The 20,732-nt window shown below is 47.2% G+C and overlaps 2 protein-coding genes across 2 annotated transcripts in view; both read left to right on the top strand.

Annotated features, from left to right (window-relative positions):
• The window catches only part of LOC136653732 (acyl-CoA (8-3)-desaturase-like), a 40,592-nt gene extending 26,142 nt beyond the window's left edge, over positions 1–14,450 (top strand). The window contains exons 6-12 of the mRNA XM_066630618.1: positions 3,492–3,552; positions 4,480–4,556; positions 5,730–5,803; positions 10,704–10,827; positions 12,299–12,378; positions 12,568–12,693; positions 14,399–14,450. Coding sequence (XP_066486715.1) covers positions 3,492–3,552; positions 4,480–4,556; positions 5,730–5,803; positions 10,704–10,827; positions 12,299–12,378; positions 12,568–12,693; positions 14,399–14,450 — 594 coding nt within the window. The remainder of the gene's footprint in view (positions 1–3,491; positions 3,553–4,479; positions 4,557–5,729; positions 5,804–10,703; positions 10,828–12,298; positions 12,379–12,567; positions 12,694–14,398) is intronic.
• A 4,379-nt stretch (positions 14,451–18,829) lies between these two features.
• Positions 18,830–20,732, top strand: part of LOC136636268 (acyl-CoA (8-3)-desaturase-like) — a 35,250-nt gene continuing 33,347 nt past the window's right edge. Inside the window, exon 1 of the mRNA XM_066611245.1 lies at positions 18,830–19,036. Coding sequence (XP_066467342.1) covers positions 18,830–19,036 — 207 coding nt within the window. The remainder of the gene's footprint in view (positions 19,037–20,732) is intronic.

Consider the following 20,732-nt stretch of genomic DNA (forward strand, 5'->3'; position numbering starts at 1 on the left):
TGGAATGCCTCATCAAAGATAGGATCTCAAAACACATAGACGAACAGGCCTTGCTGAGGGAGAGTCAGCATGGCTTCTGTAAGGGTAAGTCTTGCCTCACGAACCTTATAGAATTCTTTGAAAAGGTCAACAGGCATGTGGATGCGGGAGAACCCGTGGACATTATATATCTGGACTTTCAGAAGGCATTTGACACGGTCCCTCACCAAAGGCTACTGAAAAAACTCCACAGTCAGGGAATTAGAGGACAGGTCCTCTCATGGATTGAGAACTGGTTGGAGGCCAGGAAGCAGAGAGTGGGTGTCAATGGGCAATTTTCACAATGGAGAGAGGTGAAAAGCGGTGTGCCCCAAGGATCTGTCCTGGGACCGGTGCTTTTCAACCTCTTCATAAATGACCTGGAGACAGGGTTGAGCAGTGAAGTGGCTAAGTTTGCAGACGACACCAAAATTTTCCGAGTGGTAAAGACCAGAAGTGATTGTGAGGAGCTCCAGAAGGATCTCTCCAGACTGGCAGAATGGGCAGCAAAATGGCAGATGCGCTTCAATGTCAGTAAGTGTAAAGTCATGCACATTGGGGCAAAAAATCAAAACTTTAGATATAGGCTGATGGGTTCTGAGCTGTCTGTGACAGATCAGGAGAGAGATCTTGGGGTGGTGGTGGACAGGTCGATGAAAGTGTCGACCCAATGTGCGGCGGCAGTGAAGAAGGCCAATTCTATGCTTGGGATCATTAGGAAGGGTATTGAGAACAAAACGGCTAATATTATAATGCCGTTGTACAAATCGATGGTAAGGCCACACCTGGAGTATTGTGTCCAGTTCTGGTCGCCGCATCTCAAAAAAGACATAGTGGAAATGGAGAAGGTGCAAAAGAGAGCGACTAAGATGATTACGGGGCTGGGGCACCTTCCTTATGAGGAAAGGCTACGGCGTTTGGGCCTCTTCAGCCTAGAAAAGAGACGCTTGAGGGGGGACATGATTGAGACATACAAAATTATGCAGGGGATGGACAGAGTGGATAGGGAGATGCTCTTTACACTCTCACATAATACCAGAACCAGGGGACATCCACTAAAATTGAGTGTTGGGCGGGTTAGGACAGACAAAAGAAAATATTTCTTTACTCAGCGCGTGGTCAGTCTGTGGAACTCCTTGCCACAGGATGTGGTGCTGGCGTCTAGCCTAGACGCCTTTAAAAGGGGATTGGACGAGTTTCTGGAGGAAAAATCCATTATGGGGTACAAGCCATGATGTGTATGCGCAACCTCCTGATTTTAGAAATGGGCTATGTCAGAATGCCAGATGCAAGGGAGGGCACCAGGATGAGGTCTCTTGTTATCTGGTGTGCTCCCTGGGGCATTTGGTGGGCCGCTGTGAGATACAGGAAGCTGGACTAGATGGGCCTATGGCCTGATCCAGTGGGGCTGTTCTTATGTTCTTATGTTCTTATGGGGAGAACAGAACTCCATGAGAGAAACAGAAACATTGTGCATGCTCCAATTACCTGGGGACCCAGGCTTTATTCAGACTGGGCCTACAGGCCCCCACCTCATCCCTGGTTTGCACACTGCCCTATCAACTTTTCCATAGTGTTTGACATAGGTTTATGTTGGTTCTGAGTTAATCACTGATTTCCCATTCATGTATCTGAAATGTCATCCGGTGCAGCATGAAGCAGCCCCTGATATGACAAGCAGCGGATGCTACTCATGGATGCACGCACACATGCACACGCAGAGCAGAGTGCACTGAATACCTTCACAGAACTTCTACTGGTACACAGACTGTGTCACTAGCCCTCCAGTGTCGTTCCCCTTCTCTTGCCTGGGGGTGGTGGGGCTGCTACACTTGGGCTTTTGAATTCTACACATTTGATTCCACACTTCCTTCTGCTCCCTGCCCTATGCCTTTTCAAACAGGGCTTCTAGAGAATATCTCAGTAACAGGCAGGTTAACATGGGAGAAGGCAAGCCTTCTAATATCACAGTCTCCACAGCCATATAGGCCAGTGGAGTTTAAAATTAGCATTTTATGCAATGGAGAGTGAGATTAAAATTCATTTAAAGGCAGTGAATAGGCAGTATTACAGTCATGCTCATGTATGATCTCCAGTATTGGGAGGGCTACTTCTAATGTAGCTTGAAACATCCTTCTACTCTAGATGACTGTAGCTTATATTCAAAGAATTACATGTGAATGCAAACTCCCTTCCTCCTCTCATTCCCATCCTCCTCAGAAAAATCCTCCTGAGGGTCAGGGGACTCTCTGCAAGGGGTTAAAATGGGACATTGGAGGCTGCAGGGGAGGGGGAATTCCAGAATTCCAGAATTCCAGAAAATCAGACAGGGGGATATCTCTTCTTCAAGAGACTTTTTGGGAGGTGCAGTGCAGCAGTGTTTGGGGATAAGCAAGGATGTAAGTAAATGAAAGGTAATGAACATTGGTGTAAGAAATCAAAACTTCACATGCTAATGGGTTCTGAGCTGCCTGTGATGGATCAGGAGAGAGTTCTTTGGGTGGTGGTGGACAGCTTGATGAAAATGTTGACCCAGTGTGCTGTGTTGGTGTAGAAGGCCAGTTCCATGCTCAGGATCATTAAAAAGGAGTGGCCAATTAAAATGCTCAGGATCATTAAAAGGAGTGGCCATTGAAAATAAAGTGGCCAATATTATTATGCCATTGTAGAAATCAATGGTAAGATCACATCTAAGGTATTGTTCCGGTTCTGGTCACCACATCTCAAAAAAGATATAGTGCAACTGGAAAAAGCACAGAAAAGAATGACCAAAATGATTAGTGCTCTGAGGCACCTCCATTACGAGGAAAGGCTATAGCATTTGGGCCAGCATTTGGACTACAGCATTCTAGAAAAAAGGCACCTGAGGGGGCTGCATGGTGTGGATAGAGTGATGTTCTTTCCCTCTCACACAACACCAGAACCTGGAAACATTCTCTAAAATTGAGTAGTGATAAGGTTGGAACAGACAAAAGAAAATATTTTTTACCCAGCAAGTAATTAATTGGTGGAACTCCGTGCCACAAAAGATGGCACCTGAATGTCTTTAAAAGGGGATTAAATACATTTATGGAGGAAACATCAATCACAAGTTACAAGACATGATGACGGTATGCAGTCTACAGGTTTTAGAGGTAGCCTACCTTTGAATGCTGGATGCGAGAGCGTTGCAACAGGATGGGTCTATCTTGTTGTCTTGAGTGCTCCCTGAGGCATGTGGTGGGCCACTGCAGGTCATGGGAATCTGGACTAGATGGGCCCTTGGCCTGACCCTGCAGGGCTCTTCTGATATTCTTAAGAGGGGTGCATGCACACTTCTTTGATTACAAACTTTATATTGTAGCTGTGTGCAAAGTAGGTTGATCTGTGCCAAATAGCACAAAGGCTATGTGCATGATATGGTTGCATGTGGAGAAGAGACCAGGAGCCTGTATAATCATTCTTACTAGACTGTGGCCTACTTGCTTTCACAGCTTGGGAAAAAGAAGATAAAGTTCATGCCTTACAACCATCAGCACAAGTATTTCTCCTTCAGTGAGTATCATCAGCTTCTTGAGAGTCACTGAATTCATGCAGCTGATAATGAATTCCTGTGTTACCATGTCAACTGGCCATAGTGTGGTCTGGTTACAGCTAAAGCTGAACTCTGGGCAGGTTGGCATCAGGGGTCACCCAGCTTGAGCACTGACTGAGGGTGCACATCTATCAGGGAGCCGATTGTGTGAAATAAATAAATCTAACTAGGTTGATCTCTCAACCTTCAGTACCAGTGGCAATGGTGGTGCCCACTGGGGAGAGGCTGGGGCTACCATGTGTAAGGCTTCACCCAGGGCTCTCAGCAATTTGGCGCCCACACTGACCCTGGGCCTAGTGAGTGGACAAGGCTGAGCACTTCTACTCATATCATTTCACTTCCTGAAGTTCTTATAGACCCCCTTATTACAGTGCTTGCTGTTGCACTATTGCTGGGGTATCAGTGCTGCTCTATTGGGCATTTGGATGCTATGCACAGGGCTTGTGGTAGCTCTACTCCCAGAAAACCCCTTTTAGGCTGAACAGTGCTGCAGAAGCACTTGACAGGAAAACTGGTGCAGTAACATGGAGCAAACGTCAGTTGACTCATGGTGCCAGAGCAAAGAGATGAGTTCTTCCCTTACACTGATTCTTGGAATCATAGTCCAGATGCAGTGAAGCCTTAGGGCACAATCCTAACCAGGTCTACTCAGAAGTAGGTCCTATTTTGTTCAATGGGGCTTACTCTCAGGAAAGTGTGGTTAGGATTGCAGCCTTAGTGTTGGCTGAAACTGCTGAGCCTATATATTCTGTATATTCACTGTAAATGTACCTGTGGAGACCACTGATATTTCACCAGTTTCACTGATCCCCCCGTTTATTTATATAACTTGTGTTTTGATGCTGTGGCTAAGGATGTTTTTGTCTCTTTATTATCTCCTCCACCAGCTGTACCTCCACTACTGATTCCTATTTACTTCCAGTGGCACACCGTCCATTTTACTTGCAAAAAGGGATTGTGGGTGGTAAGTATTGCATTGTCAGGGTTGCAGTTGAAACAATAGAACCTCCAGCCTGGCTAGCTTCTTGGGTGGTGTGCCATGACAGCAAAGGATATACAGGTTTGTCCTCCTTATCTGCGAATTTGGGACCCGCAGATTTAACATACTGCAGGTTCTGAACCCATGGTGGAGGGCTGGACCTGAGCTCCCAGATGCAACCAGAGGTCTTCTCTGATCGTGCCCAGGAGAATTTCTGCCAACAGTCTCCCTGCCTGAGCTAGCCAGGGTGATCTCAGGCATTGCCTTGGAGCAGGGGTGTCCAAACTTTTTGGCAGGAGGGCCACATCATTTCTCTGACACTGTATGGGGGGGAGGGGAAAAAAGGAATTAATTTACATTTCAAACTTGAATAAATTTACATAAATGAATATATTAGAGATGGAACTTATTTGAATGAATGAATGAAGGTCTTGCAATAGCTCATGGCCTATAAAAGGCCTTGCACAAAGCAAGGCCAGCCTTTCCTTTGCTGCCACTGTTGCATCACAGATGTGAAACAGCAAGTAGTGGAGGGAGCCCTCGTCCCACAGCTCAGGTGAGAGGTCAAATAGTCATTCTCGTACTGAGAGCAGTTACATTGGGCCAGCGCAGGCTCCAGCAAGTCTCCAGAGGGCCAGAGGCTCATTGGAGACTGGGGGCTCTCAGTGGGCTGCATTGAGAGTCCTTGAGGGCCGCAAGTGGCCCCAGGGCTGGGGTTTGGGCACCCCTGCCTTGGCGGTTCCTGTATATTAGTTCTTGGGTACTTCAGTGTACATGATAAGGCTTCTGGAGTTAGGTGAGGTCAGTATTTCATGGCCTCAAAGGCTACAATCCTTTTTTTTTTTTTTAACTTTTTTCCCTCATGAGCTGAATTCTGAGCCCTATTCCTGTGCTTTTGTAGTGTGATCATTGAATCTTGTCATGAACATAGCTCTGCATGTGAATGTCTGCAGGCCTTAACTAGGAACTGGAAGTTATCAGGAAGTATTTAATTGTGGTAAAAAATTACTGGGGAGAATTTTTATAAGTGTTTTTTTTTAAGTGTAGATTTTATAAGTGTAGAATTTATACGTTTTTTAAGAATAAATGACCTTGCAAATAAGATGCCTGCTGCACACATCTTTCTTGCTAAAGATTTCTTCATCTCCCTTTTGACAGGACTTGGCCTGGATGGTTTCCTTCAATCTTCGATTTGGCTTCATCTATGGGTCTCTGTTAGAAATAAAGATTTTGTTGCTATACTACCTATTATTCAGGTATGACAAAACACATAGTCCCCTATCCAGCTGAGGTTAGGTGTGTCTATCCTATTGAAAGCACTTGGATTTGCATTAGTCACTAGCAATTGATATAAGCAGGTCTTCACCTACTTAATGACATCACTTCATTCTTAGTGACATCACTTCCATCTCTCGGCAGGCACCATGAATACTAACTTTGGCCTGCTGTATGAAATAAGTTTGACACCCCTGTTCTAGAAGTAGGCTTGAATCCAAAGAGCTGCTTGGGCATGCCTGTCTCACTACCACAGAGCTGATTCTCACTGAGCCCAAACCCCAGGGCACAGCTAGTCTCAGTCTTGCTCTCGGACAAACGCCTGTCTCCAAAGGTAGGCTGCCACCACCTCTTTTCATCTTCTTGTTTTCCAGCCAGTGCAAACTGAAGGCCTATAGACACACTCAGTCCAGTTCAGAGCAACACAAATCAAATGCTTCTTTACCCCAAGGTGCTGGTAAAATATTCAAAAGACAGTAAGATGGCTAACATGGCCAAGACCAGATTTGAGTGAATCAATTATTTCTCACAGACAGGACAGCTGTAGATTTTATAAGTGTTTTAAGAATAAATGTTTAGGTTATACCAGGGGTGCCCAAACCCTGGCCCGGGGGCCACTTGCGGCCCTCAAGGCCTCTCAATGCGGCCCTCAGGGAGCCCCCAGTCTCCAATGAGCCTCTGGCCCTCCAGAGATTTGTTGAAGCCCGCACTGGCCCAACGCAACTTCTCTCAGCGTGAGGGCGACTGTTTGACCTCTCACGTGAACTGTGGGATGAGAGCTCCCTCCCTGCTTGCTGTTTCACATCTGTGATGCAGCAGTGGCAGCAAAGGAAAGGCTGGCCTTGCTTTGTGCAAGGCCTTTTATAGGCCTTGAGCTATTGCAAGACCTTCATTCATTCATATATGTTCATCTTTAATATATTCATTTGTGTAAACTTATGTAAATTTATTCAAATTTTAAATGTAAATTAATTCTTTTTTTCCCCTGGCCCCCGACACAGTGTCAGAAAGCTGATGTGGCCCTCCTGCCAAAAACTTTGGACACCCCTGGGTTATACAGAAGTCAAGAATACATATGGCGCAATGTTATAGTGTCACTGCGCCAACTGTCACAAACATGCCATAAAGCAGGGGTCTTCAAATCCTGGCACAAGGGCCACATCCAGCTCTCCAGAGGATTTTATCTGGCCTCTGAGGTTTTATCTGGCCCCAGCCTCTCAGAGTTAAAAATAGCTCAAAAGATGCACTTCTGGGTTTCTCAGCATGGGAATATTCCTCATTCAGCCACTAGAGGGGCTGAATGTAATGCAATGTAATGAAATTATTCCATTAATTTGCATTACATTCAGCACCTCTAGTGGCTGAATGAGATATATACTGATGCGGGGAGACCTGGAATATAAATAAAAATTAAAGTTAATGTCTACATTAAACGTATAAGAGCAGAAAATGAGACTATTTGTGATTTGTGTTGTAGGTTGCTTGACGCTTTTTCAAAATCCATTCCTCTCTGTGCAAATCACGTTTTCCCTCTGCTCCCCTCCTCCTTCTACTCTCAGCCACTGATTGTATTCAATCAAACTTGCAGCACATCGGTTCTCTGTGTATGTATTATTTTTTTCTGGCCCTTGACACCATTTTCTGGCCCTTGTGCTGAAAAATTTGGAGACCCTTGCTGTAAAGCATGTTGCAACAGTGTTGGAGTTAGCAGCCCACGCAGAAAGGCCTGTCTGGTCAGTGCAGGATGGAGGGGGTGTAGTGGGGCAGGGAAACACAGCAATAAGTGGGGGTGGGTGACTCCGTCTGGGGAGGGGGATTTTTGGCAGCCACACATACTGTATCCCCTGCCCCTTCCTGGGCCAGATCCACCAACATGGATCCAGACAGACTTGTGCCAGTGATTTAGCAGGTGCGGCTCTTGAGTAGGCCTGTTGCCGCTGCTGGGGCCTCACTGCATTGGCGTAGGGGAATTTTAATAGGATTTGGGTTGTTCAAACAGTTTACAAGTTACAGTCAAAGCATTCACAGCAAATTAAACAATAAAACTAGCTCCTATGTCTTACTAGACTCTCTTTCACCTATGAAATATAACTCCTGAGCTTCAGCGCATTGTTGCCCATCCCATCTGGAGTTCCACCAAGCACAGTAATGGCAGTAATTCATAGTAGGATGGAATTGGAGTTCAGAACAAAGTTGACTTATGAGGACTCTTGACAAGGACCGATCAAATCTTTTGACATCTACTATTAGGGCAGGGATGCTCGCACTTTTTTGGCTCGAGAGCTACTTTGAAACCCAGCAAGACCTGGAGATCTACCGCCCCCCTCCAGCTGTGCCACCACCTCTGAGCATGTGCAAAGTGTTTTTCCCCTCACCAGACTGGGTGCCCCGCCCCCTCCAGCTACGCCACCGGCTGGAGGTGCTCCTGAGCACGTGCAGAGCGCCTTCCCTGCACAGGCTCGCCCCCTCCACAGGGACACCCTGCCTGGCCCGTGCCAGGAGCCCCCTGCCTACAGGAGGACCGGCAGAGGAGCAGGTGGCCAGGCTTGCCCTGACAGCCCCCTCCCCACAGGCTACGGAGAGTGGGGGGAGGGACCGCCTGGTCCAGCAGCAGCAGCAGGTGCAGCAGCAGCAGTCACGCCTCCCGGAGCGGGCCGGCGGGCGAGCAGCCTGGACCACCTGCTGCCCTCCTGCAGCCCCCCACGCTCCGCCTGCAGGGACCCCGCCACCCGCTCACCTTCCAGCCCAGGGCTGCGCCCAGGCCACCCTCTACCCTAGGGGTGGGCTGGAGAGAGGGGCGCTTCCTCTCACAAAAGCTGCACAGCGGGGAGGCGAGGCGACGTGAGGCTCTCTTGTCTCTCCCCCCACCCACCCTTGTCCGCCGGCCTGCGCTGCTGCAGCTCCAGCCTCTCCTGTCCAGCCCGGGCGCTGAGGGGGAGGGGGTGCAAGCGGAGCGGCAAACGGCAACTGCGCGCGCTCTCACTTTGTTTTTCCGCCCGCCCCGACACCTGGTGAGAGTCACAGAGCGAACGCAGGCACAAGCAGGCGCACGCACCCTCGTCGCACTCTAGGCTGCCCCTGCGCAGGCTCGTAGGTGAGCTCAGAACCCAGAAGGTGGCTCTTCGGCGCCACCTGCTGGCCAAGCCTCGGAACTGCAGGAACAGCTGGAACAGCTGGAGCAGCTCCGCGATCGACTCATTTTGCCCTCGTGATCGACCTGTCGATCGCGATCGACCTATTGAGCACCCCTGTATTAGAGTGTAGATCTGCATATCATATCAGGAGCTCCTTGAAGTCTGGGCAAGAAATCTGCCACCCAACAGGAAGAAAGAGATTCCACTGGGCCTGCCCAAGCAGCTTTTTGGCTCCAAGTTTTATCTTTGTATCTAAAACACAATGGAAGCAAGTGCAACCTATGTTCCTCTTATGGTGTGCTCACCCGCAAAAGGAGAAAGACATGATTTTTTGCCATTCCACTCCCCTTTCCAGCCCACAAATATCTACTATAATTTGGGAGACCCTCAATCAGATACAAGCCATGAAAGCTGGTTTCAGAAGTTTCATAACTGGAAAGCACTGCATTATTAAGTGTAGGTTGCAACCCACCAGTGGGTCAATCAATCAATCAATCAATCAATCAATCAATCAATCAATCAATCAATCAATAATACCTTTATTGGCATATAAACGGGTAAACAAAATTACAACAGTCTCTAAAAGAATAAACATGATGGGGAGGGGAGATGGGAAACGATTCAAGAGAAGAGAGAAAAAAAGGAGTTCAGGAAGGGGGGTATATTTTAATAATTTGGGATAGAAAACTGGCAACTGCTATGGTAATGTTTGCCAGATTATCACTTAGCAAAACAAAAAAGGGATCAATAAATGGGCCAGTAGGATGCCGTAAAAAGGGATCCAAATACAGCTTTCTGAGTGAACAATGCGCTGGACAATGGATTAGGATATGCTCAAGTGTGTCTGGTTCGAGATGGCAGATTCTCCCACATTCCTCGGAACTGCAGATTATGCTCCTTCTGTCACCAGTGGGTTGTGATCTGGGCCCTCCCTTGCACTGGTTTGGCTCCACATAGGAGGGATTCCAGAAGCCCCATTACTTACCAAGGTCTCTCCTGGCCCAGCAACCTACTCTGCAGACCTCAGAATCACTTTCAAAAGCTTCTATAAGCCACTTCTGGTTTTCTGAAGCCACTACCACCAGGAGCGCCACAACCCACCAAAGAGGACAAGGTTGCTACACTGTAAAGTTTGGGAACTCCTGCTGAATATGAAATACTTTCTTTGATGTTTTCCCACAGGTGTTGAAGGAGTTTAATTAATTTAGGTTTACAGATCTGCCTGTCACTAATTTCACTTTCAGACTGGAAGGAAAGAAAGAGGGAGAGGGACAACCACCTGTGACATTGAACCTATGAAGTGAGCCTCACTGGTTCCAACAGAACTTCTTTCCTCCAAGGGAAGCATGTGCTAAATGCACATACTTTTATACTAAGGCAGCTCTGGGCTAAATGAACACAAGTGGAGTAAGCAAATTTCCTCAGGCATGTTCAAACCATGTTGAAATATAAACATCTCGAAGAAAGGGTATGACATTTTTGAAAGATCCAGAATCTGCAAGATATCATTTACCACCCAAGTGTGTAATTTAGTGTTTGTAAGTATTTTTTAAAATGTGCTCACAACTGTTATTCTCAGAAGTTCTTTGTGAACTGTTTTGATCCTTCAGAAAAGTGTGTAAACATGGAGGAAAGAAGACCTTCTGAGCTGCAGACCATAGACCCAATCACAGATTTGTGCAGCATTTTCCAGAACAGGTGGTAATTGAGCTATGCTGACCAGTAATAATTTTTTTTTTTATCTATGCAGGATGGCAGAGAGCTCCTGGTTTGTCTGGGTATCACAAATGAATCACATACCCATGACTATAGATTATGATAAACATTTGGACTGGTTTTCCACCCAGGTAAGGTCTTTTACCTCTAGAAACTAAGTATGAAATGCACAGGGTTGCATTATATTCTCACAGGAGTGTATCAATACATTTGAAAAACCTAGGCTGAGATGAGTGGGATTTGAATGGGAAGGAGAGGAAAAAAACAGACATTGGAGCTTTCGTGGAACAGACTTCTCCGAGTTCCTACCTGGGCAAAAAAAAACCCACCTGCAATCCTAAACACCAGAGCTGACCCATCCATGAGGCCAACGGAAGTGGTCCCCTCAGGCAGCATATTGGCAAGGGTTCCCATCTCAGTTCATCCTTTTGCCCCCACTTCTTTCTCCTTTCACACTTGAATTGGAAAAGGAAGAGGGGGACAGAGAGGCAAAGGAAATGGAGAGGGGAGTGCTAAGCTAGAGCTCTGTCGAGTTGGAGGAGCAGAAGGTGGCCCGTCAACAGGTAAGGGGAGTGGCATTTGGCATGCTGCCTCAGGCATCAGGAAGTCTTAGGCTGACCCTGCTAAACACACTTATGTGGAAGTAAGGCCCACTGAATTCTGTGGAAAGTGCTTTGGAATGTGCTTAGCATTGGGCTACAAATTACCAACAAGTAGAAAGGCAAGTTATATTAGACAAACAGTGCAATCCTAACTTGCGCTGGAAAGGGAGGCTGGTAGGCCTACCCTGTATCCAAAGCAAGTTTGGGGCTGAAAGTGGCTCAGCCCATGGCAAGGGGAATGGCTTCCCCTTACCCCAGGTCAATCTGCAGCAGCCCCAATAATTCTACTTGAATCTGCTCCGCCTAAAGTTGTGGTGCAGATGAAAGCAGCCGGAGTTGTGCCACACTGCCCAGGAAAAGGGTCAGGATCAGGATCAAGTGCTGGGTCCTGGCCCCACCCCCCACTCTCCCGCCGCTTGTCCACAGGCCCACCCACCGCCCACCCTCCCCCCGGAACACCTCCTCCCCATGCCCCCCCCCAGGCTCCCATGCCAGCCAAGCTCAGCTGGCACAAACAAACCTGGGTCTGTAGGTGCAGAGGTTGGATGCAGCCTCCGTAGACCAGTGCACACCCTTGCACCGGCCCGGCTGACACCTGAGGAGGTGCAAATGAGCTTTACGGCACATTTGCGATCCTCCTGGGCCAGCCCAGCACAATGTTAGGATTATACTCAAAAACACCTTAGTGTGTAAGAGCCTGCCTCAGAATTCCTACACGGTTCTACATAGAAACAGTGCCAAATTCCCAGTGGTTGTCACTGAATCCTCAGTCGAGCAGACCTTTGGTTCTTCATAGTAGTCTGTTTATAGAACTATGGTAATTTAGTAGATGGACAAGAGTCCCATCTTCCTGCGCAAGCAAGCCTAGCTGGGCCTGAGGCTCATGGGAAAGAGATATAGGGGTGTGAGATATAAGAACCCTTTGAGCTAAGACAGCTACCACCTGGGCAAATCAAGAAAGCTGTTGCTGTGCTCAGACACTGCTCATTTCTTATTGCAGCTCCAGGCAACATGCAATGTGGACCAGTCCTTGTTCAACGATTGGTTTACTGGGCATCTGAATTTCCAGATTGAACATCAGTAAGTATTTTCTACTGTATCCAAGATTTTCCTCATGTAATGAGATTCTTTCCAAGAGAATTCTTTGTCACATGAAGAAACCCTGAGACATCTCTGGACAGTGAATCTGTGACTAATGTGCTGTTGATACTAAATAGATACTCACAAGTATCAGAGACAGCTTGGAATACTCTGTCTTCTTTTTGCCAGCCTGTTTCCCAGGATGCCTCGGCACAACTACTCAAAGGTGGCTCCTCTGGTGAAGTCCTTATGTGCCAAACATGGCATTGAGTACAAGTGCAAGCCTCTGCTGACAGCTTTTGCTGACATTTTGCGGTACGTATCAGTGACGAGAAATGTGGCACAATGATAAAGGTTTGGACCCGTAGACATTATATATCTGGACTTTCAGAAGGCATTCGACACGGTCCCTCACCAAAGGCTACTAAAAAAACTCCACAGGCAGGGAATTAGAGGACAGGTCCTCTCTTGGATTGAGACCTGGTTGAAGACCAGGAAACAGAGAGTGGGTGACAATGGGCAATTTTCACAATGGAGAGAGGTGAAAAGCGGTGTGCCCCAAGGATCTGTCCTGGGACCGGTGCTTTTCAACCTATTCATAAATGACCTGGAGACAGGGGTGAGTGTTGGCATCCTTCAGTCTCGGAAGACTATGGTGTCACACTCTGAATGGTGGTTCTGGAACAGAGTGTCCTCTGGAACAGAGTATCCTCTGCGTGAAGCCTGGGTAAAGTACGTATGGAGGATAGGCTGTTACCCATGCAGCAAATCCCCCCTCTCCACATCGCTGAAATGGTCCAATGGAAAGGCAGAGGCCAATACGGTTGGTTCCAGCGGCGTCGCAGGAGTTGCCAGAAACATGGTTGACTGTTCAGCCATGAACTGCATGAGTAGTGAGGTGGCTAAGTTTGCAGATGACACCAAACTTTTCTGAGTAGTGAAGACCAGAAGTGAGTGTGAGGAGCTCCAGAGGGATCGCTCCAGACTGGCAGAATGAGCAGAAAAATGGCAGATGCGCTTCAATGTCAGTAAGTGTAAGGTCATGCACATTGGGGCAAAAAATCAAAACTTCACATATAGGCTGATGGGTTCTGAGCTGTCTGTGACAGATCAGGAGAGAGATCTTGGGGTGGTGGTGGACAGGTTGATGAAAGTGTCGACTCAATGTGCAGCGGCAGTAAAGAAGGCCAATTCTATGCTTGGGATCATTAGAAAAGTATTGAGAACAAAACGGCTGATATTATAATGCCGTTGTACAAATCGATGGTAAGGCCACACCTGGAGTATTGTGTCCAGTTCTGGTCGCCGCATCTCAAAAAAGGCATAGTGGAAATGGAAAAGGTGCAAAAAAGAGTGACTACGGCATTTGGGCCTCTTCAGCCTCAAAAAGAGACGCCTGAGGGGGGACATGATTGAGGCATACAAAATTATGCATGGGAAGAATAAAGTGGATAGAGAGATGCTCTTTACACTCTCACATAACACCAGAACCAGGGGACATCCACTAAAATTGAGTGTTGGGAGAGTTAGAACAGACAAAAGAAAATATTTATTTACTCAGCGTGTGCTTGGTCTGTGGAACTCCTTGCCACAGGATGTGGTGATGACGTCTGGCGTGGACGCCTTTAAAAGGGGATTGGACAAGTTTCTGGAGGAAAAATCCATTACAGGTTACAAGCCTTGATGTGTATGTGCAACCTCCTGATTTTAGAAATGGGCTATGTCAGAATGCCAGATGCAAGGGAGGGCACCAGGATGAGGTCTCTTGTTATCTGGTGTGCTCCCTGGGGCATTTGGTGGGCCACTGTGAGATACAGGAAGCTGGACTTGATGGGCCTATGGCCAGATCCAGTGGGGCTGTTCTTATGTTGTTATGAGGTCCGGTAGAGAAGACAGGAGGCATTTCCCAAACTGGATCCTTTGGGTTTTTGCTCTCCTGATGCTGAGCAAGCTCTCTTTTGTTTGTTTGACTTTTGTAGAAGTATTACCCTTTCCTCTTCTCTCCTTTTTCCCTCTGCAGCTCTTTGAAGGATTCAGGAGAACTGTGGCTGGATGCCTATCTGCACAAATAAGAACTGGTCCGGTCTCCTCCTTCTTGAAGACTTCTCTCACATTAGCAGATTGATTGGTGGGGGTTACAAAAAAGTCAAAGCAGACTTCCCAGATTGTTCTTTCCCATTCTACCTTTTATATTTTCTAGGACTTGGATAAATTGGACTGAAATTTGGTGAATACTCTCACCAAAGATGCTTGCTTGGCATGGCATCTACATGCTTATCTTTTGGTGCCAGAGACTATTTTATTTGGGGTGGGAGTTAAGCTGAATATTCTAATGATCTATGGTTAAGTTACAAGATGTAAAGGAAAGTTGGAGGGCAAAATTGTCACTGGGCCTAATGGTTTGCAAAGGCACTCTTTTCCTTTCCACTTATTGGGTGAACTGGCAAAAAGCTGGGAAGAACAGTACTTTTACAGCCAACACCTAATGCTTGGCAGCCCAGCCAGAAGGAAGATGCCTTAGAGAAGCAGCTTGGGTGAATTAGGAGAGCCCCCAAATTGAGGAGGTTCCTTTCAGAAGCCAAACAGTAGCAAAACTTGAGCAGTGTGATGAGGCAACCCACTCCATCCCATGTGGACTGAGCACAAACATGGCAGGCACAACCACAGAAGAAAAAAAGGTGTGTTTTTTTAAAAAAAACTTACTATATTCTTTGATAATGATAATCTAATAAAACAAGAGAGGCTAGACACGGGATAAAACAAGATGTTGACCAATGAACAAGAGCAGGAAAAAGTGTCTTAGGTGGGCAGCCAAGATTGGCAAGGAAGTTAACATTCACAGCAAGTGGATGTGGCTTTCATGAAGCAGCAGCTGCTTCTTTTGACCAACCTAGGCAATATACAAGAGGTGGATTTCTGCTCTTTTATCTTTGGACTGGTCAGCTGGGGGTTACCTGAGTTTCTGCAGTGGCGTAGCTAGCAAGGGGTGGGGGCAGTCCGCCCCAGGTACCACCCTTGGGAAGGTGACACCACAAATGACCCAGTGTCACTAACATCACAAAGGTTAGGAGTAACCCCATCAGGCCATATACCTTTGGATGCGGAATTTCCAGCGGAATGCAATGCAAAATACCAGAAATGAAATATCTCAATATAAATGAAATATCTCATTTTCGTCAAAAGTTATGGCCAAAAAACCAGAAACCAAAAAATGCATGGAGCCCTACAGAAAGTGAAACCAAGCCATATCGCGCAGTTACTCACGAGTAGGCAGACTTGCCTTAGTCTATCAGAAAGGGCAGGCTGAGAGGAATCCAATGACACCAGAATGGTTCTTGTCTAATGAAAGCAGCCCCCAAAAACACCCAAGAAGAAAGTCCCTCCCTCCAAGCTGAGGAATGTATTGAGCCCTATGGAAAGTGACAGGAAGCCACAAGGTCACATTTACTCCTGAGTAGGCAAAGTGCCTTGGTTGATTGATTGATTGAGACCTTTATTGGCATAAAACAATTTCCAGGAGATAGAAACAATGGACAATATAAAATGCACACAGTAAAAACATGAACGTAATTTTAAAACATCAGACATTATACTACTGTACTCAGGGCACAAGATAAAGCATGTGGGGGGGGGGAATTATGGGTTATCCCATTTTAACAAATTATTGGAATGAGAAACTAAACTCTAGCACAGTGTAACTCCTGCAGCTTTGTTAGCTACATTAACTATTATGCACCTCATCAATTCATGTATGTTTAACTTTTCAAGTGAATAAAAACTCTTTTAAATGGGCAAGGCTACAGTTCTGGAGAAGCAGCAGGCAATAAATTAATATCTTTTCTAACAGGGTGAAGGGTTTTGCTGACCAGGTATGAGATGAATTCAGCAAAAATCAAAATTCCTGCAGTCAACAGGAAAATAGAAAGAAAAATAGAATTTAACAAACAAAGCATAAGAAATCCACAGTAGAAAATCATTACTTGGACAATTGTTCACCTTGTTAAAATCCTAGGCTGTATGAATATCTATTGGAACTCACTGCTGCATTTGTGGTTACTCTTTAGTGCCATGCCTATTCTAATTAGGTACAAAGTGGTGGTCCAGGCTGGAGAAATTTGCCATTGTGTGAGGTTTCTGAGAAATACATATGTCATAGATACATAGTCTGGCACAAGCGCAGTCTGGTTATAGTTGGCACAGTTGGCAAGTGCCTTGGTTCCTGGTCAAGTTGGGCACAGGGGAGTGCAAGGCTAGCTGCATGGTCCTGATCTGATGAAAGTGGAGCTCAACAAATGCTCCAGAAGGCAGCACCCCTCCCCCAAAGAATAAAACAGGCTTCAGCTGTAAGGGGAATTTTTACTTGTTTTTAGACTTCCAAAGCTGGGTGAGTCCTGATAGTGATATGCTTACTATCCCCCCCCCTCCAAGCCTGGATCCCCCCAATCTCCCTTTCTCCCCCCCTCCAAACCTGGATCCCTCCCTTTCTCCCCCCCCCCTCCAAGCCTGGATCCCCCACAATATTCCTAGTGACCAAATTCTGGAAATTGTGGCTTTTAGGAATACCATCATGTTATATACCATTTTATGCAGAATTTCATCCATTGCTTGTGGAGAAATATTCACTGCATTTATTTTCTGGCCATTATTATTATTCATTTCATGTCATGACTATTACTATTTCTGTCTCACCTACCTCACAGGGTTGTTGTGAGGACAAAATAAGGGGAGGAACCATGTACACCACCCTGAGCTGCTTAGAGGACAGGTGGTATAAAAATGTGAATTAATTCATTAATAATAAATAATATAATAAATTAATTTTATCACCCCATACGATGTATTAATTACCTACAGTGCTGGAAAGCACTGACATAAGGGGTTAGGATTGCGCCTGATGTCTCCTTACAGTCCAAGGGACTCTTTAAAGTCTTCTTCAACACTATAATTCAAAAAGCATCTGTTCTTCAGCACTCAGCCATCCTTATGGTCCAGCTCTCACGGCCATACTTTACTACTGGTAAAACCATAGCTTTGACTGTATGGACCTTTGCTGGCATGGTGATGTCTCAGTTTTTAATTAAGTTGTCTGGGCTTGCCATAGCTTTCCTCCCAAGAAGCAAGCATCTTTAATTTCATGACTACAATCTCCATCTGCACTGATCTTGGAGCCCAAGAAGATAAAATTTGTCACGGCTTCAATTTTTTCCCTTCTATTTGCCATGAGGTGATGGGACTAGATGCCATGATAAGTTTTTTAATGTTAAGTTTTCCCCTTGTCCCCCTCGCCCTCATCAAGAGGTTCTTTAGATCCTCCTCACTTTCTGCCATTAGAGTGGTATCATCTGCATATCTGAGGTAATTGATATTTCTCCCAGAGATCTCCCAGCTTGTGATTCATCCAGCCCAGACTTGCTCATGATGTACTCCGCATACAAGTTAAATAAGCAGGGTGAAAATATACAGCCTTGTACTCCTTTCCCTATTTTAAACCAATCAGTTGTTCCCTATCCAGTTCTAACTGTTGCCTCTTGACCTGCATAAAGATTTCTCAGGAGACAGATAAGGTGGTTTGGTACTCCCATCTGTTCAAGAACTTGCCACAATTTGTTGTGATCCACACAGTCAAAGGCTTTAGCATGGTTGATGAAGCAGAAGTTTTTCTGGAACTCCTTTGCTTTCTCCATAATCCAGTGAATGTTGGCAATTTGGGGCCCAATCCTATCCAATTTTCCAGTGTCAGTGTAGCCATGCCAATGGGGTGTGCACTGCATCCTGTGGCGGAAAGGCAGTCCTCAAGGTAAGGGAACTTACCTCTGGGCTGCATTTCGGCAGCATCAGTGCTGGAAAGTAGAAATTGGACACTTGATCTCTAGTTCCTCTGCCTCTTGGAAAACCAGCTTGTACTGTTGTTGAGGCTTGGACAATCCCCACTGGGTTGATCTTTTGACCCGGCCGTTCACAAGAGGCCGTCTAAGTGGGGGGAGCGGGGTTGGCTGATATTCTTCATCACAGGAATGCTGAGAGGCCCAAAGGCTTGGTGCGTAGATGTCTCATGTACGTCTTCTAACACACCCAGGTGCTCTCCTCCTATGCTTCTACTCTACTTAATTTGAGTTTCTTGCCCTCCGTTTCCACAGGCTTGTGCAACATACCACAGTCATCGTAACCTCGGGTGCTTGAACTTGTCACATACGAGACAAGGACTTGCCGGCTCTTGCATCTGCCATCGCCCTTGATTAGCGGGCGGCGCCTGCCACGTCTCCCCCTCCCCACCCGCTTCCCACGATCCCGCAGATTCCGCAGTCTTGGTTTTATAGGGAAGTTGGGGATGGGCAGCCAGTAGGCGGGCAGGGGAGTGTCCGGCCACCGGGAGCCGCTCGCAAAGGCTGGGGCTAAATAAGGACCGTCCAGGTTGCTCCGAGCCTGTCTGGCAGCGGGACGGAGGTAGCGGATGGCGCCGCAGCAGGACCCCGCGCAAGCCCCCCCGGGGCCGCGGCTCTTCACCTGGGAGGAGATCTGGCTGCGCACGAAGAAGGGGGACCCGCAGCGAGAGCTCTGGCTGGTCGTCGACCGCGGGGTGTATGACGTCAGGGGCTTCCTCCAGCGGCACCCGGGGGGCGTCCGCATTCTGAAAAGCCACGTGGGGGAGAGCGTGACGGTGAGCGAGGCTGGGGCAGGAGGGGGATCGCCGGGGAAGCCTGGAGCCCTCCGCCCCGGGCGGCGTCGACGGTGCGAGGAGGGTTCCTGAGCGAGCCTCGTGGAGGCGATCTGCCCTGTAGCTGTCCCTGGAGACGGAGGGTTTGGAAGGCGGGCCGGAGGTCTCGAGGATGTGTGCCTGCCCTGCCGGGCTGCCCGGGAGCGTCAGCAGTCCCTCCGGGCAGCCAGCCTCCAGTGGTCCCCATGCGCCCCAAGGCCAAGGAGAGCAGTCCAACGACCCTTGCCCGGCGGAACAGCGGGGAAGGAGGGCTTGTCCGGTGGGCTTCTCGGTGCTTCTCCGAGTCAGTGCTGGCCTGGACCTCATGTGTGGGGGGAAGGAGTCCAGCTGAATCCCAGCGAGGATCCCCCAGTAGAGATGCCCAGTAGAGATGCCCCACTCTACGGCGGCAGTGAAGAAGGCCAATTCTATGCTTGGGATCATTAGAAAAGGTATTGAGAACAAAACTAAGCTAATATTATAATACCATTGTACAAATCTATGGTAAGGCCACACCTGGAGTATTGTGTCCAGTTCTGGTCGCCGCATCTCAAAAAAGACATAGTGGAAATGGAAAAGGTGCAAAAGAGAGCGACTAAGATGATTACTGGGCTGGGGCACCTTCCTTATGAGGAAAGGCTTCGGAGTTTGGGCCTCTTCAGCCTAGAAAAGAGATGCCTGAGGGGGGAAATGATTGAGGCATACAAAATTATGCAGGGGAAGGATAAAGTGGATAGAGAGATGCTCTTTACACTCTCACATAACACCAGAACCAGGGGACATCCACTAAAATTGAGTGTTGGGAGAGTTAGAACAGACAAAAGAAAATATTTCTTTATTCAGCGTGTGGGTGGTCTGTGGGACAGCATCTGGTCTGGACACCTTTAAAAGGGGATTGGACAAGTTTCTGGAGGAAAAATCCATTATGGGTTACAAGCCATGAGGTGTATGTGCAACCTCCTGATTTTAGAAATGGGCTATGTCAGATGTAAGGGAGGGCACCAGGATGAGGTCTCTTGTTATCCGGTGTGCTCCCTGGGGCATTTGGTGGGCCGCTGTGAGATACAGGAAACTGGACTAGATGGGCCTATGGCCTGATCCAGTGGGGCTGTTCTTATGTTCTTAGGATTGCTGCCTGAGAGTCCAGTGACCTCATCTGTGCCAGCAACAGACGCTGGAAGGCTGTGTACACATTAAGCTGCAAGTCTTAGACTAAGAAGGGCAATGACCACCTGAGAGAAGTACTGTATAGTATTCAGGTTTCATTAAGGTTGCACTTCTATGTAAGTTTACCTGGCAGTAAGCCCTAGCGTACACAGGGAACTTACTGTGTGTAGGCATTCATTTTTTAATTTATTTTTTTGAAGCAAAAAAAAAAAAATAGGCTTGTGTTTTTCATGTGTTCACACTATTATTATTGAACACTTACTTGGAGTCAGGTAGGGAGGCCACAATGACTTTGAAATGCAAACAACCACCAGGTAGTGTTTGCTCAATTAAAAAACACACACACACAAAACAAGCTGTTCACCACTGTTGATTGAAGACTGGTGCTGCCATCCTCCTCCTCCCCTCCACTCCAAACCAGGTACAGTATGTGATGGATCAGGCACTGGCTTCCTGTCCAGTTAGTCCTTGTGTTGTCCTGGCTGCATGTCAG

The sequence above is a fragment of the Tiliqua scincoides genome, chromosome 1, assembly GCF_035046505.1.
Source record: "Tiliqua scincoides isolate rTilSci1 chromosome 1, rTilSci1.hap2, whole genome shotgun sequence".
Taxonomy (NCBI): domain Eukaryota; kingdom Metazoa; phylum Chordata; class Lepidosauria; order Squamata; family Scincidae; genus Tiliqua; species Tiliqua scincoides.